This window comes from Carassius gibelio, chromosome B7, assembly GCF_023724105.1.
Source record: "Carassius gibelio isolate Cgi1373 ecotype wild population from Czech Republic chromosome B7, carGib1.2-hapl.c, whole genome shotgun sequence".
Lineage (NCBI taxonomy): Eukaryota > Metazoa > Chordata > Actinopteri > Cypriniformes > Cyprinidae > Carassius > Carassius gibelio.
In genome coordinates this window covers 24,248,968-24,274,865 of record NC_068402.1, presented here as the reverse complement: position 1 = coordinate 24,274,865, position 25,898 = coordinate 24,248,968, and the positions used below count along the sequence as shown (strand labels likewise).

Here is a 25,898-nt window from a genome sequence, read left to right as displayed (position 1 = left end):
TTGCAGTGGGCCGCTCAAACATATGTGTTTGGTTGTGTGGTCCGCGAGTTGAAAAAGTTTGGGAACCACTGAGTTAGGCTATATAGTGTAGCAGTTTGAAGGCTACACATGGTAATAAAAGCGCTGTTTAGACACACTGCAGCAGAAGAGTGCACAGAGGTAGCCTAATTCACACAAGCTCTCTTTCTCACTTTCTCTTTCTCTGCGTGTCTCTGTCTCTCTCAATCTCTTTCTAATAACTTAATAACTGCCTTAGAATGCTATCAGCATCTCAAGCCTCCATTACCAGCTTTATGTTTTAAATTATGTTTTGGAACTAGCAAAAGAGGCATTGGATGAGATCATGAATAAAAAATCATATTCAAAATAGTGATTTTAGTCCAAAAACCAGACAAATCCCTATAAATACATCGTCTGATTGATGATTTGAGGTGTGGTAACATCTTCTGCCGTGGCAGCATCATAGGTGTGCATTATTTTCTAATAGCCTAATTCACCGGCTATTAGTCAATTATTCCTTACACACACACACACACACACACACACACACACACAAACGGTTCTTTCTGGTTCTCGAATCTGATTGGCTGGTAGGAGTACGATGTTAGAGTCCAACAGAGCTCCTCGACCTCTTCACCCTTAGTATCACTCCGCTTGGTGAAGTTGCTGTATGTAATGAGGTTCTTGTGTGGGAAGGAAGAGGACAGGGTCGGCTTGACTGCTGAAGGTGGCTTTTATTCTCATATTTTCAGTCTAAAACAGATCGAACAGCACAAAAACATAAACACATTCATGTAATAACTTTCACTTCATCGAGGTTCCAGCTCAGTCAAGGTCCCACCAGTCAGCAGTCCTTTTCTCTCTCACACACTCCTGTTTCTCCTGGCATTATATACTCTCTCCAAGCAAATTACTGAAACAAGACACAGGTGTTGGTTATTTGCGTTTAACCCTCTGGAGTCTAAGGGTATTTTTAGGGCCTGGATAAGTTTTGTCATGCCCTGACATTTGTGCTTTTTTCAGTTTCTTATAAACATCTCACTCACCGTTCGTCTTCCGACTCTCTCTCCCGCTGCAGACTTCGCTGAACCATGCCCCCGTTGCCACACCATATTTCTCACAACATTTAGGGTTAGTGTCATGGCAGACACCGAAATCTACGATAGTTTTAGAAATAATGCTGTTTTGTGTCACAAAATGAATGAGAATGTGCTTGCTTGGATGTCAAATATGCGGTTTGTTAATAAAGATAATGTCTGTTTTAAAAGTGATTTGTTCTCGAACCGTACATCACTAGACCCAGAAGAGAAGACAGTTCTTAATAATGTCATAGTTTTTGTTATTTTTTTAGTTTCAACAAATTCCCTCTGATGTCACATGGACTACTTTGATGATGTTTTTATTACCTTTTTGGACATGGACAGTATACCGTACATAGATTTTCAATTGAGGGACAGAAAGGAATAAATCTAAAATATCTTAAACTGTGTTCCAAAGATGAACGGAGGTCTTAGGGGTTTGGAATGACATGAGGGTGAGTCCTTAATGACATAATTTTCATGTTTGGGTGAACTAACCCTTTAAACTGCCAACTTTAGATTTAAATCTGTGGTGGAAGGAAGTATTTCTGTACAAAAGAGGGCTTGTAAAGATACTCCATTGTTGTTTGTAATTTATTTACACAGTTGTGCCATTAAACTGTTGTATAAACACAATATCACACTCCTAGAAGTTACCTACGGCCGAATCACAGCCATTCACAGCCATGCCTATATATATATATATATATATATATATATATATATATATATATATATATATATATATATATATATATATATATATATATATAAATATATATATACACACACATATACACACACATATATATATATATATATATATATATATATATATATATATATATATATATATACATACATTATTTAGTGTTTCAACATAAATGTTTTATCAGCTAAGAAGATCAGCACTTTTAGAGTTCATCCCAATATCTGATGTGAGTATACAGTATTGTTATTGTATTGAAACAGTTGCCTCTCAGGTCTTTCTGAGTGATCAGCTGTGTCTACAATAAGCAAATCTACATCCCCTCCGGAAGTCAGAAATCTGCTAGTGAGCGATGCCTCATGGTACCATCACAGAGAGGCTCAAAATCACTTTCCAGAACATTCTCGTTCACCATTCCTGGCTGGTGGAATGATCTTCCAATCCCTATCCGGAATGCTGAATCCCTGGCAATTTTCAAGCGACAGCTGAAAACTCATCTCTTTCAAAGCTACTTGACTTCATCATCATAAAACATTTAAAAATTATTTATTACTTCTCTTTCTAGATTGTACTTATTTAAACAATGCCTAAAACTTGGCATTACAAGCACTTCCTGTGTCTGTTTGCCTCTTTAAGAATAATCATTTTGTATCCCCAGTTGTAATTCACTTTGGATAAAAGCTTCTGCAAAATGACTAAATGTAAAATGTCACCAGACTTATCAGAAAGCTCTACATGTTGCATCAGGACAATAACCCAAAACACCCTGCCAGTTCAGGCAAGGAGTTTATCAGGGCAAGAAATGTAAAGTCTTAGATTGCCCAAGTCAGTACCCAGATTTAAATCCGACTGAACATTAATTTCACCAGCTGAAGAGGAGACTAGAGACAGGAACTCCCCAAAACATGCAACAGTTGGAAATTACTGCATTAAAGGCTGGAATAGCATTTCAAACATAAGACCAAGAGTCTGGTGATGTCTATGGGTTGCAGACTCACTGCTCTGATTGCACGCAAGAGATCTGCAACAAAATAATAGCTTTTAATCTTTTACATCTGCCATAAATTCAACTATTCCAATATTTATGCTAACATCAGATAGCAGGATAAACTCTAAAAGTGCTGTCTTTTTTATTTGGTAAAACATTTATGTGTTGAAACAGCTAATAATAAAATGTGACATTCTGTAGTTTCATCTCATATTCATCTTTTAATCAAATTGCAAACATCTTGACTCCACTGCAAACAGAGCAGTTTTATGGAGGGCAATATCACTAGCTTTCAATAATAAAACAAATGTGGTGCTATTACCAACTGTGTTTTAAACTGACCACCCATTTTCTAAATTTTTACTATGTGTTTCTCTAAAGCTAAATGGTTTCTATGCAATATGGCAGGGAAGAAAAATCTTTCTGAAGATGAAAAGCATCTAATAGTGCAACGTCTTGCAAAAGGCATGAAAAGATTATTGAGATTATTACAGAGATTATCAAACTGACCAAAGATTGAATTAGTCAGAACGCAGAAGAACTTGATCAGATAAATTGCCAAAATTGCTAATGAAAAGAAGTACACATCAATGACTTGTCAATGTTAAATGACTTGTCAACTTGTCAAGTGCTGTTCATTTGAACTTTCAACTCTTTGAAGAATCCTGAAAAAAGTCACGTTTTACAGGAAACATAATTTACATTGCAGTAATATTTCAAAATATTACTGTTTCTGAAAGCAGATCAAATAAATGACAAATGCAACCTTGGTGAGACCAAGAACATAGACAGACAGACAGACAGACAGAGCAAAATTTGCTAACCCCAAACTTTTGAATCTCGTGTAGGTTGTATTAATGAATTTACCTAAATGAATGAACTCCCTGTAATTGTGTTGATGAGATTAACACGGATTAGGCATTATATATATATATATATATATATCTACATCTATGAATCATACACGATTCAAAAGTTTGGGGTTATATATATATATATATATATATATAATTATTATCTTTTTTTATTATTATTATTTTTTTTGCTTTATCAATGGCTGATTCTAGCATTTATACAATTCTATTTTAGACTCACTAATGCCAGTTACTGTGTTTAAACAAGACTTGCATTTTATAATTTTATATATTTTGGGTTATATTTTTTGAGTGCAAACACACACACACACACACACATATATATATATACATATACATATAATGCATATACATACACACACACACACACACACACACACACAGTATGTCCATATTTAGGGTATTTGGTTGGCTGTAGCTCACGGCGGGCATGACAGTGATGTAAACTGGCATAAAGAGAAAGCCACTGGCATGCCCCTCACCCTTATGTACATTTGCTTGTAGAAACATCTTCTCTATCTCTGGTGTGTGCTGATATGTCCTGGATGCCTCTTCCATCTGTGTCCTGTTCTAGATTCCCCCAGTGTACTACATACTAATTGTAATAGACACTTCCGGCTCAAGGACAGATAAATCACACGCGGATCATTACTGAAATGTCTGTTTCCTGAGCTGCCAGTTTGCCAATATTTATAATCCCAGCTCAAGCTCTTTATTTAATTTTGTGTGTATCTCTGTTTAAAATCATTGGCGGCGATGCATACCATAGCAATGGTTTGAAATGGTGGTTTTGAAAAAAGCTTTACTCAACTGATTACCCTGTGGCTGTCATAGCCTGCAGTTGATACAACTGTCGGGAGAATAAAGCTAGAACCTGTGACAAGTCTCCTTAAAGCACAAAATCCAAGCAAACACACTCATTTCAGCCCCGACCAACATTTGGAAAGGGAGCTAGTGCGGCTAGGGGTGTTCAGATTGAATTAGAATTGATTACATGTTCTTTTTCCCCTGAGTTGTGCCACAAAAGGACTAGTGTTATGCATTAGAATCAATTCAAGAAACTAGGGTACATGTGATTTCCCTCCTGCCAAGTCTGTGTCAGTTGATGTGCTGGTTTCTTTAATGTCCCTTTGCTGCTAGCTGGAGATAGCAGTCATCTAGCTCTTTAGATTATGAATGCAGACCTGAATGCAGCAGAGTCTAATTCGCTGTCCTGAAAGAGATGGCGCTGCATGGTGTACCGCGGAGGGTCACGTAGGAGCTGAGTCTGGCTGGCTCTGCAGATAAGTCACAGTGTATGAAGCATAATGATATCCCTGGCACATTTGCAACAACATAGATTCATCCATAAAAACACACAATATATACAGGATTTTGCATAGTACAAGCCTCAGGAATGGTAAATATACTCATCATTGCCTTGGAGGTCAGAAACATCTTCTCTGCATTATGAATGAGGGCTGAGAGATCAGTCTTCGTGGCTCCATATGTATTCATCAAGACCTACAGTATGTCATTTACAAACTTTCATGTAAGAAATAAGAGTCAAATGCAGTGTACGGAAAGAATGCAGCTCAGGCTCCCTGAGTAGCACATTTTATCTATTTAGATGCGATTGCATTAAAAATGTGTTGAACTAATGAGGAATCAGTTGCTAATTTATAGAATGCACTGAGGTTGGATGGAGTTTGAGTGGGATTTATGCAAGGGTAATGGCCAATTAAATGTTGCTATAATTGTTTGCCTGTCACCCCACACAGGATTGATCCGTCTCCGCTCCAGCCCATCTCCTAGACTTCAGGGAGTAAAGTACATCCTGAATGTAACGGCAACAGATGATAACGCCTCTGGTGGGCCGCAGTCACTCTCCGCCATCGCCCAGGTCATTGTAGGAGTTGACGATGTGAACAACAACAAACCTGTGTTTGAAAAGGTACTGTGCATAAAAAAATTAATTAATCTAATTTTAATCTATATACTATCTCTATGCATGTCTGTTAATTCACAGTGTAATTATCTATTTTCTTATATAAATCACATATATGAGTATAAATTACAGTTAAATGCTACAAATAGCAATTAAACATTTAAAGTGATTTTTATTTGTAAGTTTTCTGAAAGGCCTTTGTTTTAGGAAGTTGAGTTTGTCCATCGCTTCTGACATTTTAGTTTCAGATTTGAAAGGACCATCGAGGAATAAGAATATAAAGTGCGGGACTTGATTAATGTTAAAAGAGTCATCAACAGTGAAAAGCCACATACAGGATTTTACTTGCACTGAATTACATGTTTATTAAGGCAAAAGCTGTAGTTAATGGTGTGTTAATACCGAGAATTGGACCTTAATAAACCTGAATATATAAAAGTAAACTCTGAATATATATTTCTAATTCTTGAATATTTTTGTTTGTTTGCTTTTATTCAGAATAAACTACATACTCAGGTTTTATGAATACATGTTAATTTATAATAATTTAATCTTTGGCATATATATGTTCCTAGATTTTGGCCAAGAGGAGGCAAAATAATTGCCTTCCTTTTAAACAATCTTTTCATCAGGGCCCACCTATTCTGCTTTCGATTGCCGTTTCTCTTCGTCTGAAGATTTTGGAATAGAGCATTTGTCTTCCCTCTTTCTTTCGCCTATTCTCTCTCTATATTGTCTCTTTAGTTTTCTCTCCAATTGATCCACTCCCACTTTTTTTTTCTCTCTCTCTCATGAGATATTATTAGCAAAGCAACCTGGGCTGCTGCTTGATCAGCTGTAGACTTTTAATTAAGTGTTTGAAATATGTGCTGATTCATTATGGGTCCGCTTGCTTCCTGATGTCTCAAGTAAATATGGGTTGAGTGCAACACTGAAGATATTTAGAGGGTCTTAATCTCCACAGGCTGCGCAATGAGGTGAGGAGATTCTTGGCCGTGGGCCGACGTTTAGTATTTAAAAACTTATCTTCAGGTCTGTGGAGTATTTTGTTTGAGTTTCTCTTGGCAGGGTGTGAAGTAAATTAGCATCCACTGAGACACAAGACATCTCTTTAGTTTTGGAGCCAGCACGGGGAAGCCAATGTGGCAGTTCTTGCTCCGTTGAAAGACCTCCGAGCCAGACTTCTCAAAATGAAATAAAGCATTTATGCCACTGCTCAGCTAGATATTTTAACCCCATTCTGTTTTTGCACTCATTCTATTCTTTGCACGCTTTCTATTTATCCTTTTCCGTGCCATTCTAGCTTCCTAAAATACCTTTATCCATCCTTTTTAAGTGAGAAAAGAGGGTTATAACTAAGAAGTAAAGTTTTTTTCCTGAACCTCTTCCCATTCCCCTGTCATATCTGCGTTCTGGAATACCAAACTGTTCCTGTGGATGTGTGAACATCAGTGCTCATGGATCTCTGCTGAGAAGCTCTCTTACTCGTCGGCCCATGGCATGTGTGTTTTACTGACAGCTTTCTGGAGGTTTTTGAGATGGACTCACAAGGGATACAAGGCTTGATGTTTGCACTTCTGACCTTATGGGATTTCACGCTCACCTGACTGATTGAACAACACAGAGTTAGCGGCCGGGTATTAGCTAGCTGCAGGATGAAAGAGACCATCACAGAGAGGTCTGGGTCCCCTGTTATTAATTAGGTGTCAGAAGTGGCCATCAAAGGAGAAGTTGGTGGACTGATTTGGGAATTGTCACCACGTGTTTTAAAGGGATTTATATACTGTATTCTTCCAGAGTCTCATCTAACCTCAGCTATCTTAAGCTGAGCAAACTAATGATGAAGGGAAGGCAGCGCTCTCTTTATTTTTTTGTGATTACGCACACTCATACACGCGTGTGCGTGGATGAAGAAGGTGTGTGGGTGGTGGAGCATGGCTGAATTATCCAGGCTTATTCCAGACGTCTCCAAAGATTCAGTGGGATGGAATTGATTCAAGGGCGCTTCAATTATAATACAGAGATGAATCTCAACAGTACCAAAGAGATAAGGATTAATACGCCTCCTCTCCCTTTCTTCATACCGTCAATGTGCATCCACTCCGTAATGCTTACTGCTTTTCTTATTCATCTCTCTTATTTCTTTCAATTGCTTCATTTATGTTACTTTTAATTACTTGCTTTTAGTAATGATCCATATTCACTGCGCGTATAGTACCAGCTCCTTGGCCCTTTTTTATTATTAGAGCACTTATAACTTACATAAGTAGGCTATAATCAGTGAAATTATATTCATTGATTTTGACTATGAGCATTTTGTCCATATACTGATGATTAAAATTGTGCAGTGCATTGTAGTGTCAAGGCTTAATAATCACAATTTTTATAATTTCTTTTTGCATCTCAGAGATCTGGGTCAGTAAGCCAAATGTTTCAAAGGTTCAAACTCTGGAAGCAATGATTCATAAGGTTCAGTGGTGAACGCAGCAGCAGTAGTTCTCCCGTTGCTCCAGGGTGACCATATTTGTAATAAGCATATTTTTAGTATGAAACTGTCTTCTACCTTCTCCTATTATGATTTGTTTTGAAGTGCTAATTCCAGTACTTTTGTGTTTGTTTGGTCTTGTGTTCTCATTTTTTGGTACAGCATGTGCTTCTTTTAAAGTAGTTTACCATTGAATTGAAAATAAACATTTTGCCATTTTTGAGGAGTTGCACTGGAGACCAATATTACCAGGTGTAAACAATAATTGTCTCAACTGACTTTTTGTGATCTGATCACCCAAGACAGATCTTAATACAAGGGTAAAAAGCCCTTTTAAAATTGGGTTTACTCACTGTACATCTTTCTTTTCTTTCTCTGTTTTCCCTCTTACAGTGTGCGGAGTATAAAGAGAAGGCATCAGTTCTGGAAAATAAGCCAGCGGGAACATTTGTGCTGCAGGTCCATGCAGATGATGCTGATGAAGGAGCCAATGGAAAAGTCACATATGGTTTTATGCATAAAGACAGCACTGTTCCTGCCTTCAGCATTGATCCAGAAACAGGTAACAATTGAAGCTATTTTATTCATTGAGCTTATTTTTGGTTGAATGTATACTCAATTACTGTACTGGGGGCATTAAAGTAGATGTCTCCATTGTCATTCCTTTCAAAATAATCAGATGTCGTTGAAACAGTCACATTTAGTTACTTTTTTTTTTTTTTTAACACAACCTTTTTAATGTCTCATTAAGCACACTCTCTTGTAATGTCATGCATTCACTGTTGACTATTTCACTTTCTCTCCCTCTCTTTCTCTCTTACAAAGAAATGTAAGCCTTGAAGTATTTTCATGAATTCAAAGTTGAGTTTAATTCACTTTAATCATAGGCTTTCAAAACGTGCCAACTCTCAAAGGAAGAGAAAAGACAGCATTTAAATGTGTCGTCTCAAGACCCCTTTTTAAAGAAATGGAATGCTTTATGAAATGTAACTGTTCATTGGACATCAATCAGTGTGTCTTTTATAGAGGAGAATAAAGAGAGAAAATAGGAATGGATTGCAGTGGGAGAAACGTGAGGCACATTTGCGATGACTTCTTAAATGCAAATGGGGAGCCGTTGAGAGATTTGACTCTCTGAACTCCAGCACAAAAATGAAGGAATATTTTATAATGAAGGAAATCTGCTAAATAATGTTGTTTGCTTGGTTTCAAAAGATCATTTTATTTTGCACAGATCTGCTAAATAATGTTGTTTGCTTGGTTTCAAAAGATCATTTAATTCCTTTTATATACGATTAAATAGAGATCTGACCTTACTGTGGACAACAAAATTGAATTATCTGTAGTACTGTGAATATATGTATTAGAATCTGATGAGTGAAGAGAAGCTCAGTGGTAACAGAGGTACTTTTTCAGGTGTTATCGTAACTGCTATGACGTTTGATCGGGAGAGGCAGAGAGAGTATGCAGTAACAGTGACGGCCACGGACCAAGCGGCGGACCCCCTCATAGGCATCTGCCAGCTCAACATCCTTATCCTCGACGAGAACGACAATAGCCCCAAATTTGAGAACTTGCGCTATGAATGTGAGCAATGACCACCTTTTTAACATTTTTCATATCTGTTGGGTTATACAAATAAGTATAGGCATTAAGTGTCGATAAAAATCCATGCTGATCCAAGTTGCTTTAAATATTTTCCTAACCAGGTGCTGTGCACATCATACACGGAAATGAGACGAGATGCGACAGTCAAACACAAAACACAACCAATTAGAGGCTGAAGAGTGTAAAACTAAAACACATGTCTTACATTTTCAAGCTTATGCAGAATATATGCTTTTTATGATTTTCCATATGGTGCTTGATGGATTAATCACACAGTGTCTGGACCTAGTTGAATAAATGCAGCCAATAAACTTAAAAAGATCCAAGAAGTTATAAAGACATCATAAATTGAATCAAATGGATTCATCCAAATCATGTGTAAAAATATGATCACTTTATATGATCAGCGGATTTCATGTCAAATTTTATTTGCATATAAACACAAGTGAATAGAGCCAAAGTTGAGGAGTAAATAGTTACATGTAGCAGAATTACGAAACATAATAACAAAATAAGTGCAACAGTTATCAGTTACAGTTACTAAGAAAAAAAAGTGTTATTAATTAAATTATAGTCAGTTACTTTGTGTTGTGAATATTTTTACACACATGCAGATTTGAGTGATTTCTTTCCCAAATTGCATTCACTGCTTCAAAATTATGAGAGACCAATGTTTCAGGACACATAATACTACACATGCTTATTTAATAATTGTTTTATTTGGGTTTATGTACGTGCTTAATTTTTTAAAAGATTAACCGTGTTTTTTGTTTTGTTTTTGGTTTTTTGTAATTTGTCAATCTGTCCAAAAACAGATTTCCAAACTATAACTTATGATTTTAAATCTGTATTTAACCACAGAACAAATTTTAAATTAAAAATAGGTGCTTAAGTCTTATTTTGTGGTGGCTGTGCTTTAAAATGTAATTATTACACTCTTAATTCAAGTGAAGAAGGATTTTGAAAGTCTGACAGTTATCAGTTTTGGGTACTACTGTTTTAACCCTGTCTGATTTAATTTTGAAGAGAAATCTAATGTAATCAGTTACATTAATAAGGTTACTGAATTAGTTACACCACTACACATACTTAAATAGGGAAACTTAATATTTCATCTATTACATTTGTGAAGTAAACTTCCCAACTGGAGAGAATAAAACTCTGATTAACATAAAGGGTATTGTCACTTTACCGTATCAAATCAGGATGGGACACAGTGTTTGTGATGAATTAGTCTGTTTTTAATTAGTGAACTTCTGTCAACTGGTCAAAAAAGTCATTTTCCTCACACATGCACAACTCCACATCACAGAACTATATATCAAACTGATTTAGAAATGAATTTATTTTGGTGAAGAGTTTTCAAAGTATCTTGCCCTTTGCAATTTCACAGATAGGATCAGAGGATATGATAGTTATCAAAGCTTTTCATCTAATTATGCACCAGCAGGAGAGTGTTTCCAGTGCATGTTAAATAATCAGAGCCTCCCCTCTAACAGACTTCTTACGCGAAGACACCATGATCGGGACCAGTTTTCTGCGAGTGGCTGCGCATGATGATGATTATAGCACGAACGCGGCCATCACTTACTCCATGTCTGAAGAGCAGCCGGAGTATCTGCGAGTCAATCCACTCACTGGCTGGATCTACGTAAACCAGCCAATCTCGCAGGTCAGTCCTGCTCCAAACAGCCAAGTGGAGTCCTGTTGAAATACTGAGTTCTATGTATGTTTGGATGCTGCATGCAGCCAAGAAGTTGAATTTTAAAAAGCAAGTTTCAGACTTGAACTTTCTCAGGAATAGTTCCCAGCCTTCATAAAGGGCAGGAGTTCGAGGTGCGTGGAAACCGATCCAAAATTGCACTTGCAACATGAATATTGTATAGTTCGTGTGAGTTTTACGTTTTAAGATGCAGCGGTGTGAATGATTTAGCAGGTCCACAAGTTTCTCACAGCTCTCCGCTCAGATGATTGATTGGGTGGTAACAAGGTCTTTTACAGATTCGGTCTGTTTTTGTAAAGTCGGTGACAGAAATAACCTCACAGAGAAGTACAAAAGACTTGTTTAAGCATTAATAGTGATTATTGATGGGCTGTTTGTGTGTGTGAGTAGGTGGTGGGGTTTGAAAGCCACTGATAGCGGACCACCTTTGACAAGAGACCTTTGTAAAACTGTTGCTATGACTACCAAGGTCTTGTGTCGGCTGGTGTTTATGGTGAGGCTTGAGCGTTTGTATATGTTCTTTGTGCGATTACGGAGGGTGGAGGAAAATTGTTTAGCTGTCATTTCACATCATTCGACATGCAGACAGCCTGCTATACGAAGCAGAATGCCGTGAACGCAGACAGCATCGGTGATTTTGCTGATAAGCCCAGGCATCTGCAGTGAGACGACAGCGAATACAGTGATGTATCTATCTGTTGTGTTGATGCACTTGACACAGATCCATTTACAAAGTCATCCTTGGTGTTGTATTGCTTAAAAAAAAACTGAGACAGCTGCATATTTTCACTTTAATACTATAAAAAAAAAAAAAGTAAGTGTGCTATTTTAAAGGTGACATACTGTAACATGAAAATCTGACTTGTCATATTTATGTGCTATAATGTGCATGTGCCAACCCAGAAAACATGATGAAAAAGAAAAAAAAAAAAACTACAACAACCCAGTACATTTTCTTTTGGTAAGCCTTTCTCTGCAAGCTTTTGAAAAAAACTATCCACTTAAATATCACCCCCCCCCCCCCCTTATTATAATAATACCACCCCTTAATCTTCAAGTTTCCACCCACGGCAAAGCATGCTGACTGCTCTGTTTTTGGCCGCACAGACGAGCACAGGACACTATTTAGACTCCCAGCCTCAGAGGAGACAAGAGAGCAGTGGATTTATTGATTTTTTTACTGTATATTATGCTGCTGCCACGAAGATCTAATATAAACATGCGATTTCTTTCCCAGCCGTGTACCTTCAGAGACATAACCGACTGCTTTTGTAACTCATGTGTGTTTTAAACGTAAACTTGTGTATTTAACAGTTTATGCGTGCAGTTTTGTATGTAGATTTATTAGTATTCTGTTAAAAATTTGAATACATTTACTGCACTCTACACTCTTTGAAACATTAGTATTATCAAGGTATTTAAATATATATTTGTTAAATATATATCTTGAACTAACATGCCAAATTTAATGACATTTCTCTAATATTTTGTAAAAGCTTTTCTTTCATTAATTTATTTGTTATATATATTCAAATATTTCCCCCTGAGCTCCAGTTTGAAAACCATTGTCTCAGTACATTTTCCAATTTTGTAGTTTTTGACGCCTCAATAATTGTGTTGGATTGTTTCCAGAGGACCTACATCAGCAGGCAGATCATCGCTACAGATGGAGGGAATCGGAGCAGTTCAGTCGAGCTGGCAGTCACTATCACCAACGTGAAGAACCAGCCTCCACAGTGGGAGAAGGACAAATATGAGGTCGTCATACCTGAAAACACTGTCAGAGACACTCCAGTTGTGGTATGCACTTAACATAAAGCTAATATATGTAATTTATGGAGATGTATGCCTGCTTTTAACTGCACTTAATGACAAGATCAGAGTCATACAGTATAACAAACAGTGACTGTCAGTGATCCACAGATATTCATTACATCAAGATGTCAATTTCACTTGTGCTAAATATACTGTGAATGAAGGACCGTAAACTGAAAGGCAAAACAAACATACAGCTCCTGCTAAGTGATTTATTACTTTGGCTTTTGAAGCACACCTGTGAGGCACTCCATTAATGAGCGTGTCTTTCATGTGTGCATTGAAGGAATGCTATGATGGATGTGGATAAGTTTTAATCCCACAATAAGGTACTGGGTATTCCTTGAGGGGCTTGAGTTCCCAGACACTGTCGGCTTTACTGTCATGTACTGGCAGTTACAACTGACAGTCTGTGCTTTCTGCTCGACCACACAGAGTCTTCACACAGCCTGTCACAAATCCACAAGTACACAAAGGCACACATATACACACTCCATTTAAACTAATGGTAAGATGCTGCAAGATTCCAGTCCTCACTTCGAGCTGCGTTTCTCCAGCCCTGCCATGAATCATCTGATTTCACATTTTAAGAACGTTGCTTTCATTACATTCACTATTTAGGAGGTCAGCCAATCGCTGAGTCACTGGATAATTTATGGACAATTCCCTCCAACCCCCCCCCCCCCCCCCCCTCCCGTTTTCATTTGGCTACAAATGCACTGAAAGCAATAATTTGCAGAATTTCCTGGAATACACTTATTGCCATTAAGACCATTATTAATGCAGATGAGCACTTCATGAAGAGCAGCATAAATAAACAGGGCGAGGAGGAACAAAGGGCCAAAAAAGGAAAATAAATAGAAGGCAAAAATAGAGAACTGCACAGAAATAGTGCTTTGCTTTTCTCCTTCTAATTGATCTTGTGTTAAACGTTGTTTGTGTTCTTGCTGGTATAGAAGTAATTGAGCTTATTTAATTGATCTGTTGTGCTGATCTCCTTACACTTGCCCCATTAACAGAGATTCACATCTGTTATATTTAAAGACAGAGACGGAATTCTCCTAGGACAGAAAGAGAAGTCTTTGATGTTGAACCTGATAAACCTGCAGTGTTCAGATGTGTCTTGTTTATAACATTGCTTCTCTCTTTTTTTCCCCTTTTTTATAGCACCTTAGCTATATGAATATTATATACAGTATGAAAGAGTTTGGGGTTGGCAGGATTAAAAATAAATAAATAAATCACCTGCTCATCAAGGCTGCATTTATTTGATCGAACATACAGTAAAAGAGTAATATTGCACTATAGTTAAGCCATTAACAGTAATACAGTTTTAATACGCCAATTTAGTGGTCAACAAAACATTTGTATTTGGAAACTGATCACTTCTGATCAATTCTGTGCTGTGTAAAAGTATTACTTTCTTTCAATAAAATAACAATCATACGGACCCCAAACTTTTGTATGGTAGTGTATATATATGAATATTAAACAATTTTCTCCTGGCAGACCATCAAGGCCACTTCTCCGCTGGGTGATCCAAGGGTGACTTATAACTTGGAGGATGGATTGGTTCCAGAAAGCAACATGCCTGTTCGTTTCTACCTAACCCCGAATCGTGAAGATGGCTCTGCCTCTATACTTGTCGCAGAACCCTTGGACTATGAGACCACCCGCAACTTCATGCTTAGGGTTCGGGCTCAGAACGTGGCCCCTGTTCCCCTGGCGGCCTTCACTACTGTTCACATAAACATCACAGGTAAAGACATCTACTGTACATGGCCTGGCACAGCAAAAACCGGTTTAGAGGTTGTCATGACAAAAATGTTACATTTATTATTGACTGTGTTTTCCTATTTGTGTGGTCTCTTATGCAGCCTAATAATCCAACTGACCCTATAAATAAACCAGAATGACAAACCATCATGTAACTTTTAAAATAACTTAATCCAATTGAAAAGAATTGGTGCTGATCTTATATAAACCGAATTACTTCCATGTAAACCTTGTATGAACCCAGATTTAAAAGTATGCACAGGCAGTACAGTGAAGGACAACTCTTTGCATGTAGTTGGCTTTGATGTAACTCAATGTACATACATATAAATTTGGATTATAATAAGATGCAGAGTGTAGTTTAACTTGAAAAGCATCTCTTTTAATGTGCAAATAGATATTTTCAGCAAATTGTGGAACTTAGTGTGCATGTAAATATTACATGTAGAGGATTTAAATTTGGATTGAATTGATTCAAATGAAGAGAGATCTCTACATGCAGTCACTGTAGTGCTTGTTTACAAACCATTTACATTTATAGTTTTAGCAGGCGCTTTCTTATTACAGCAATTTACGAGAAAGTGTCCTTATATCTACACTTTAATCACATTTAAAATGACAGCTTTTAATCAGTTTCTTGTTTGAATTCCAGTTCCTTGTCTTTACACTCGTTAATATCTTTTTATAATCCATTCACGCTCTTAAACTCTGATTATTGCGGAATGCATCCTATAGCCTGGACTCTTTAATAGCTTTTATTTCATCCCACCCTGTCTGTTTGCCTCTACTTAAGCATTCCTCTGTGTTCGTCTCCTCCACCGCAGGAAGTCTCTGTACTTCCCCTGTAATTTACAGAGTTTGCCCTGCAGTGTTAATCTGGCTCTCTCTTCATGGATGAATCTTCCCTAGTTATGACTGCTCCATAATTCTGATCCAGCTACAGTTACAGTATTTAAAAGATGTATGTTAATACATCTGGGGAGGTAGGAGAACATTGGCACCTGATCAGGATCGGTTTTGTGAGCTGAAGGGTAACATCTTCATGGGAAACACTCTATCGTTTAGCGTAATCCACAGACAAATAATTCATCTTTTCTGTTGCTTTTGACTTATTTACGCAGTGCTTCTTTCTCCATTTAAGAGTACAGCCAGTGGTACGTTCAAAAGAGAGAGAGAGAGAGAGAGAGGCAGAGTGAAATGAGGGAGTGCTAGAGGGAGGAGGTCGTAATGGATTTGGCCTTCCTGTTTAATTCATGGTTTACGGCTTTGGCTGATAGAAAATTAAAACCTCAAAGTACATCAGATGGTGATTAGTGTCTGGAATCATTGAACCCATTAAAGATCTTACCCTAAATTCCAATGTCCTCATGTCCCTTCTAGGACTGAGAGCAGCACATTTTAGGAGACTAGGCTTGGTATTCATTTCCTCTTGAACACACAGAATCCACTAACGTAATAAGGCTTAGATAAGACATAATGTCAGAGTTAAGATAAGTCAGATTTGTTTCTGATGGAAAGCCAGAGTTTTAACTTCCCTCAAGCATAGCAAGATATTTCTGCGTCTTCATGGTCAGGGGGGGCTGAAACTCCACAAAAGAGGTCAAACTGATACTTTAATGCAGGAAGCAAAGAACAAATTTTGATTCACATCAATAATGTCTTGTTAAAACTGTATTTACTGTAATGTGCACCAAGGCCACATTAGTCATTTTCTCTGAATGGCAGCGAGCCCTATATATATATATATATGTATATGTGTGTGTGTATTCCTTATGCAACAACCAAAGAAAACTGCTGAAAATACTTATGATTGTCTGCTGTTGACAGATGTCAATGACAACGTTCCATTCTTCACCTCCTCCATATACGAGGCATCTGTGACTGAAGGGGCAGAAGTTGGGACTCTAGTCCTCCAAGTGTCAGCCAATGATCTTGACCTTGGACTGAATGGGAAGGTATGAACTAGCGATTCACTCAGTCGCCACCCGTTTGTAAATATAATCTATTATGCAATATGAAATACATAAAGTACAGTATGTTAAGCAATAAGATCTGTAAAATTCAAAGAACATCTGTGATATAGCCACGCTTTAAATGAGGATGAATAGAATGATCTTTATTCTGTATCTCACGATGACCTCCAAAACACACGTATTTATTCCGATAAAACCCCAGCTACTTTTTTTTCGGTATTATTTGTTATGTTTCAGTGGGAAGGCAAACATGTCTATAGCTCTAAGAATTCATTGTTTCGTACATAAATATGTCATATGGACTGCAAACATTCAGATAAAGATCCCTTATATTTTTTATTAATTATTTCGAGAATGATATGCAATCTGTTGTTCTATACATCATTCCACAAGTCTTTTTTGTTTTAGTTCTTTTTTTTTTTTTTCTAAATGGTTTTGAATAAGTCTCTTATGCTTAACAAGACTGCATTTATTTGAACAATCTAATATTGTGAAATATTGTGCTATCAGTTAGGCTACTTCATGTTTTTATTTTTATTTATTTATTTATTTTTTTGTGGAGACTGTCATACATTTTCTAAGATCCTTCAATGAAAAGAAAGTTTAAAAGAACAGCATTTATAAAAAAAAAAAAAAAAAAAAAAAAAAAAAACTCATAGCGGTCACTTGATCAATGCTATGTCCTTGCTACATAAATCTGTAAAATAAATAAATAAATAAAACAAAGCAACAACAAAACATAGCAGACTCCAAGCATCGGAGTATGTGTCTGTGGTACTATTAGCTGATAGTGAATATGTTTGTGAAATCATTATTCTTGAGCCATACTGTGGACCCTGGTTTCGAAGCTTGTGATTAAATGTCCATGTCTCTGTGCTCAACTCTATCTGTTGAGGGGCCTTTCAACGGGCCTCTGAATTACAAATTCCATGCAATGGAACAATAATGAGTATCATTTGTGGGTGTGAATGCTAATATATTTTTTTCTCCTACAATACCCCCCTCACACACAGCCCCTTGTGTGCCAGATGGGGTTTGCTGCGCGTTTTGTTATCCTGACCCCTGAAATCATTTGATTAAGCCGTTTACATTTAATTCAGCCTCTTTACTTGTGTTCTCGGCTCTAATGCGGCCGGCAGGGCATCATATAATACTCACGCCATGCTTGTTTAGTGTGGCCGTTCAGAACAGCTTGTCTGATAATTGTTGTTTGGGGCTTGTTGAAACAGCAGTTGGCACCTCTTCATCAATTCAGCAGTACTGGCTATCTAGATTAGCTTCATTATTCTTAACTTGAATGGCCTTGATTTCTGCTTTACCTGCTGGGAAATTGCCAATGTGCGTTACAGGCAGAACACGCAACAGGAGGTCTCAGCTTCAGGTCAGAGCGCTGGGTGAATAAATTATGTAGAGAAAGCTGGATTGTTTAATTACATGTGATTAGACGAGGTGGAGCAGTCTTAAGCACACATATACATACAGGAAGAGCAGTATTAATTGTTAATGCGTTTTCCCACAACCCTGTTAAATGTTCTGTGACAGGTTTGGCACTATTTCTCCTCTGTATGTCATTTCTTTTTGCCAATTTCCTTTTTATTGTGTCTCAGATCTCATACTCTCTACTTAATGACCGTAGTGGAGACTATCAGTACTTCCGCATTGATCCTGAGCTGGGCACCATCTACACAGAGGCTGTGTTTGATCGAGAGACCAAGGGATCCTACCTTTTGGAAGTGAAGTCAGTAGATGGCTGGGAATCGGCCAGGCCAGGGAAGCACGGACAGCCCAACTCAGGTACAGTGAGCCTAATGTGACACCTTACATGAAAAGCAGAGTTAAGACCTAAACTCTAGATGGATAGATATTGCTCTATTCAGACCAGGCGCGAAAAAGCAAGGATTTTTTTTGGCCTTTGTGTCGATTATTTCCCCCCATGTCCAGAGCAGATGAACACTGAACAAGAGTAATCAGGAAGAGGGAAGAGAGTGGATCTTGTTATCATTGCTATCTGAGAACAGATTTATTCTCACATACAGAATATAATTTCTGTTAATTTCCCACTAACATTTTCTTTCACTTGCAGAGAGTTAGAAAGTTACTCTAGATCTGTCAGTCATGGGATTATGTATGAAAAAAAAATTGAATTCATTTTTTCCTATACATGAAATACGAAAGCAAATATTTTCTGGATGTGTTATGCAGCTCATTACATTTAGAATAAAAAAATAAAGATGTTTATGACAAATGAGAAGTAGGTATTGTGTTCAATCCATTATAAAACATACAAAGAGTGCATGTCTACCTATTATAGAATAAAAAAATCCACTCAGTCAAAAGTTATTACAAGTATCTGTAACAATAACAATTATAATACATCATATGTACGTATTTGTGGTTATAAGTTTAAGAGTATTTTTATTATAACACACAATGAACACCATATTAAATCTACTTTATTTACAGTATAATGGACTGTATCATATCTTGACATTGTTTAGTTAAGATCTGCACAGTATCTTACTACAGCTTGTGAGTGGTTAGATGTTGAGTGTTTCCTGTGGAGCTAATGTTAATTAATTGATGTGAGGTTAATACTCTGTTAAAAAAAATGTTTTATATGGTTTCATTTTATTTATGGCCCCCATAATCAATCGACTATAAGCAGCTTTGCAACTACATTCCAATTAATATCTCTAGAAAAATGGTAGTTGATGTACTTGCAAAGACACTTATAGTCAGTTTATCTGTTGGTTGACCATCAAAATAAAGTGTCAGCATATATTTACAGTAGCAGACAATACTCTAATGACTGCTGGTTGAAATGTAGTTGCAGAGTTACTTATCAACAGCTGTCTAAAGGATACCATCAAAATAATCAAACTGATATTACAATAAAAATAGTTCAAAGAAAATGAGTCATATTACACATTCATCTGATCTGATATCTGATCTTATGGCTGTTTGAGAGAAGAAAAAAAATATTATTATTATTATAATTAATACTACTTATAAGTGGTCTTTGACCGCTTTAAGTAAAGTAGCATCAGAAAAATGGCAAAATATGAGACTTATAACACATTATAACTATTAGAAATATAATCCAGTGTAAAATGGGATGCAACGTGTTCATTGTGTTATAAATCATCATACTCTTAAAAGCTATAGCCACAAATAAGTAAATATTAAATTAAAACTGTTCTTATGAATTTTCAAGATTATACAACATAAAATACGTTTTATTTTAATTTTTTATAATGCATTATACATTCATTACAATGCCTTAAGAATACCCTTATAATGTATTATAAATACAGACTTCATAGAAAGTGTTACCATGTTAACCTCTGTTAAGTGATTTGCTTTTCAGACAGTTTCACCAGTGAAAATAATTCCAAACAAAGTCACAGTAAAACTATTGCACTCCTACGAACAAAGCAGCACTGTTTTGTTTCTGAATAAATCCATGTTTGTGAATGAATCAGGTGGGAATCTGTGAAATCAATTGCTTGGTTCCTGAATAAATCACCCACTTGAATGAATCATTTCAACAAATGACTGACTCATTAAGAAAGTGTTTGCTAACACTACAGGTGGTTTTAGTTGAATATTTAAAGTATAATTGCGTTTTTATTCCATAATTTCATATTACTTTATTTAAAAAAGTGCAAAGATTGGTCTGCACTCTGGACATTTTTTGGTTGAAGCAGTTCATAGTGTCTTGAGATTAAAATGTATTCAAAAACATTAATCTCATGACATTATTTACTGTGAATGACACTTCAGATGCAGCTTCAGAGCCACGTCTGCAGTGTAAAAATGGATTCTGTTGATGCTGATTTCATTTGATTGTTAACAGCATTATAGTGTTTAACCTTAATGTAATAAAATGTAAGAATTTGACAGAAATGACAGTGTATACTTATAATACACTCCTTGAAATCGGTTTAAGAGGACAAAAATCTCCACTTAATGGAAAGTAAATTTCATTGCTGACAATTGTGTCTGGAAAGAAAGTTATTCAATATAATCTTTATTGAATTGTTGTATTAGCAATATCACACTTACTGTCAGTTTTAGACTGCTAAATACAATTTCATTCACACACAGCTCAGGTAAGACTTTCACTCTATAAACTATTTTATTACCCAAAAGCCTCCCTTAAATATGCAGAACTCATGCAGACCGTATTCAAAGCTTGTGCTCGTCACTGTCACAATGGTCATTGATGCTATCAATAAAACAAGAACTTATACAAGATTCATATAAGTTAGTAATTACAGCTGTCAATCACAAACACTGACTGTTTGAACATAGCCAGTGGGTTTGTGGGACTTCACAATACAAAGCTAAAGAGGATCTAAAGTTCAGGGGAATACGTCCATTAGCTGCATAAAATATTGCATTGCATAATCCTTGTTTAATATAGAAAGCATGACAGTTTGATTGGATTTGTTAGACAGGGTTCGCCAGAGTCACACAAATGTTTCATTCATTGTGTGGAATATTAACAGGGTCTCTTTTGCCTAAATAACCCACTAACACTTGAAGTAAACTAGACGAAAAAGTTGCTGGTTTAAATGTTGATGAAGGCGCCAGAGGAGAAGGGGAGATATCAGGAAGCAGCAGGGATAGACTGAGAGAGAAATGAGTCTGTCTCTGTCTTCCTGTGCTGTTTGTCTGCTCACAGTTTGCCTTTCACTCCAAACAGAGGAGACATGCACTCCAGCACACTTACAACTGTAATGAAACGCACACATTTAGATGAGCAATTTGACAACACGGCAGTGTCAAATATGTTCTAGCACACAGGAGACAGAGTGTTGATTAGCAGAGTCACATGTACATACACATAATTACTCAGAAACACGTGAACACTAATTGTACTAAGATGCTGTCAGAAGCATCAGTATGACAAGGAAACAAAACTACAAGTGCTGTTTGTATAGGAAATCACACAACAGAGTTGTGACTCTGCGTTTGTGAGGGAAAAACATGGCCACGTCTTCACGGCGGAGCTCTGAACAACATGCCAACCTGTCAAAGGGTGGCAGCTAAGCGTATGCTGTGCTCTTTTTACACAACATAACACGTCAGAAAGAGAGCGGGATCAAGACTCGAATGAGACACTTTATCTACGAGTCTGTCCGCCTCCCACAGCCCTGACTTGAGCTGAAGGCTCTGAAAAGGTCACTACGTGTTAGATTGTTTAAGTTCTTCAGTGTTTCTTTAGAATACCATAGGATGTGTTGCTTTAAAGTGATTGTTCATCTAAAAAAGAAATTTTGGTGGCACTTTAGAATTAGGGATATTTCCATCAATAAACTGCCAATTTGCTGCTTATCAATACTTAACGTACTAAGGTTAAGTTTAGGTATGGGTTAGGGTTAAGGGAAATCTAAAATATGGTCATGCAGAATAAGGCATTAATATGTAGTTATATGCATGCTTATAAGCAGCTTGAAAGTGCTACAGAATTTTTTCCTGTCATTCTAAACCTGTATGACTTTCTTCAGTGGAACATAAAAGATATATTGAGCAGAATTGATGATCAGAATTCTTCAGAATGTCGTCTTTTTTGTTCCACTGAAGAAAGAATGTTATAAAGTTCTGGAATAACAATAACACAAGGGTGAGTGAATGATTTTGACACAACCGACCCGAGTTTGAACCTGCTTTTTTCTGATCCCATTCTTCTTTTTCCAATTACATATCAGCTCAGAGAGACATTCATTTTTAAATAAAAATGGATAAAATATTCCAAAAGTGGAAATAAAGTGGTATTTATTATTGGAATTAAAGTGAGATTAATGGGCATTTAATAGACTTTGCCTTTATAGGAGGTTCAATATGGTGGTAGATGTAGGGTTGAGCTTTAAGGATAAAGAAACAAGTAAGGTCCCAATATGGCAGCCATTTATCCTTTTATAATATATACACTCAATTTGTTATTATTGCATGCTTTTTATATTGTACTACAATAATCTGATGTGCAGGTATCCTAGCATCTAACACTATTTGCGCTTCTTTAGCAGCAGATTGTGATTGATGTGTCTACTGATAATTATATCACATGGAGCTCATTTAAATGGCGCAAGCATCACACATTTCCCTTGCTTGCACTCAGTAAACACACAACCCCCAGGGTTCTTCACATCACCTGATGACTTCAGACACAATGTCGGGGCACACACATGAGAGGAAGATAGAGAGCTGAAGATGGACAGAAAATGAATGAGACAAACAGAAGACACATGAATTTGATGGAATTGGAGATGTCAGATATTTACAAAGATGGAATGGAGGAGAGAGAGAGAAAGAAAAGTGGGGAAACGACAGAGGCAAACACTTGAATGTAAAAAAAAAGACAAGCAAAGTGAAGTAAAGATAAGAGTGTCTGAACAAAGATTGCTAATCTTGTGTGTTTCCACTCTTGTCAGATACGGCATATGTGCGTATTTTCATCAGCGACGTGAATGATAACAAGCCGGTGTTTGCGCAGTCCGTGTATGAGGTCGACGTGGATGAGGATGCTGACGTGGGCTACACCATCCTCACTGTCAGCGCTAATGATGAAGATGAAGGTAGGTGAAGATGAGGATGATGGGTAGAACAATATGCTCATTTGTAAGAGGGAAGTAGGAAATATGAAGTGTTGACTCGGGGTGTAAATGAGGTCTGTAGATTTGAGAACCTGACATCACAGCTCAAGTGTGATCTTCAACACCTGATGCGTTTTCTGTAAATTGCAAGGGAAATGTAGAATAATTAATTAATGAAGACCTCATAAAAAAAGAACAATATCATTAATGATGAGGAAAAACTAGGCATTTCATTTTATAAAAAAAATAAATAATAATAATACTTCAAAAGATCATGGAAGATCAAATAAAAAGGGAAATTTTCTTTCAGTATTTACAGTGTTTCAGCAGTTAGACTACAGGGCTTGGCTAGCTCACAGAGATTTTAATGAAACACAGTTAGAACATGTTCCCATGAGTTTGAGTTTGTCTCCAGGCTATTGCTTTCATATTCTTCTGCTCCATTCAATAACATCTGTACCGCTCATGAATGAGAGACAAGAGACAGTTGGTTCCTCGTCAATATACCCTGAGAACATAACAAATGCTGCTCCCAAGATAACCGGCCTCATACATCGCCATGCAAAAACCTTGGATGATATTTTTGTTTTATCACACACACTCCAGAAACACGCTCAAAGAGGATAGTCTACATAACTCATCAGCCAGCCTGTCTGGGTATACAGATGCACTACTGAAGCGCGTAATTCCCTGTGGTCCAGTTGAATCCACGACGTGCTCCACAGTGTAGATTTGATGCAGGAGAGAGGAAGGGAATTCTTGTATCAGTCATTCATCATAATACAGCTTGGAGTGGCTGGACATTCCCCGAAACCTGAAGCTTTACCCTGATGAATAGATTTCAGCCTTCGCTGCAGCTCTGACTTAACCCGCGCAGCCACTGGAGCAGAGCCATCATAGCACATCTGTGCTTTCACAAGCAAGCCATGCTTGATTCTGTGCATTAGCAGAAAACGCAAATAAGCCAAATATTCCCTAATGCAATTTAGTTGAGGTACCAAGGCAACACGAGATGGTGGAGATGAAACGGCGATAAGGCTCCTAATGTGTCGTTCCCTATTCATTAACCTCGTACCAGCAGGGATATATCCAAACGCACTGCGAGCAGATCTGAAGGATTGTTAAGCAGGAGTGTTTTTGCACTGTTTGCTTAACTGGGTTATTTGTTTATATGGAGTCTCTTCGCATTTATTACCGACCTCAGAGAGATGAGCTTTGAGTCCTGAATACAAAATAACAGCAAAGGAGTTATAAAGAATTTAATAAAATAGCATGCTCACAGCAAATGCATTGCATCTTTCACTGTTTAATTAACAGAACCCAACAGGGGATCCACACATTTTCTTTTAAGCTGGTTTGGACTTTGTGCTACATTCACTTCCATCTGTACTACAAATTCGGTTAGCACAAGGAATAGACACCTTAACTATCACAGGCTGTGTGGATTCAAAGAACATGCATGCAATAAAGCTACTGTATGTGGTTAGCCGTGTTGTGAGGTCACAAGCACCATTTTTACTAATAAGATTGTTCATTGTCATATAAAATGTATCTAGCAATATAAAATCAGTTTATCAAAGTGTGTTAGGCCGTGGGTCCACCATAGGAGGCTAGCGTATTTTTTTAAATAGTTTCAGTGGAAGCGTATATTGTATATTTTTAAAAACGTTAGAAGTGAGATGAGATGTTAAGTGTCTGTTTTATACTGTACATTTTTCTTGCTGCCTAGAGTTGAAAAATGTTCAACTTTGGGTAAAGCGCAACTTTCATCATAGTCAGTTTTTATCTAGCCGTTTTATCTATTTAAATATCTTAAGTATATTTGATACTGTTAATTCCTTTCACACATGATTACATGTTTGTTTAATTTATCAAAAATTAGTAACCAACACAAAGAACCTTTTAATTATAATTACTGTATTTATTATTGTCTTCGTATAAAATTAAATGATCATCAAAGTTCAATAAGAATAAAATATAAGAGTTAGTCATTTCAACCCTCTATGCACACCTTGGCAATATAATCGCCATTGGTTAGTAAATTTTTCACACATAGTTTACAGTTCGGCAAATACAGGTGTGCTGTGTGTCCATTGAGATGAAATAAAAAATTACAGATCACTTGATGTAGAGCGAAACTTATAATAGCCTCGAACACACACACTTGGCGAGTAAAATCTACGAATTTATTAGCCAATGGCTAACGACAGACATCTTTTAGTCGCCCAGAGTAATGCGGGTGATTTACTCACAATGTAGAGGGTTGCATTTGTACAAACATTATTGAAAAGATATTCTAAAGAAAAACACCTCTTTACATATGTAATATTAAATGTGTATA

The 25,898-nt window shown here is 36.9% G+C and overlaps 1 protein-coding gene across 2 annotated transcripts in view; it reads left to right on the top strand.

The window, feature by feature from the left end:
• Positions 1–25,898, top strand: part of si:ch211-186j3.6 (neural-cadherin) — a 298,085-nt gene that overhangs the window by 167,456 nt on the left and 104,731 nt on the right. For both annotated transcript variants that reach the window (XM_052561240.1, XM_052561239.1), the window contains 9 exons: positions 5,412–5,584; positions 8,457–8,625; positions 9,480–9,650; positions 11,171–11,343; positions 13,027–13,194; positions 14,719–14,968; positions 16,813–16,940; positions 18,566–18,752; positions 23,396–23,539. In XM_052561240.1, the coding sequence (XP_052417200.1) occupies positions 5,412–5,584; positions 8,457–8,625; positions 9,480–9,650; positions 11,171–11,343; positions 13,027–13,194; positions 14,719–14,968; positions 16,813–16,940; positions 18,566–18,752; positions 23,396–23,539 (1,563 nt within the window). The remainder of the gene's footprint in view (positions 1–5,411; positions 5,585–8,456; positions 8,626–9,479; positions 9,651–11,170; positions 11,344–13,026; positions 13,195–14,718; positions 14,969–16,812; positions 16,941–18,565; positions 18,753–23,395; positions 23,540–25,898) is intronic.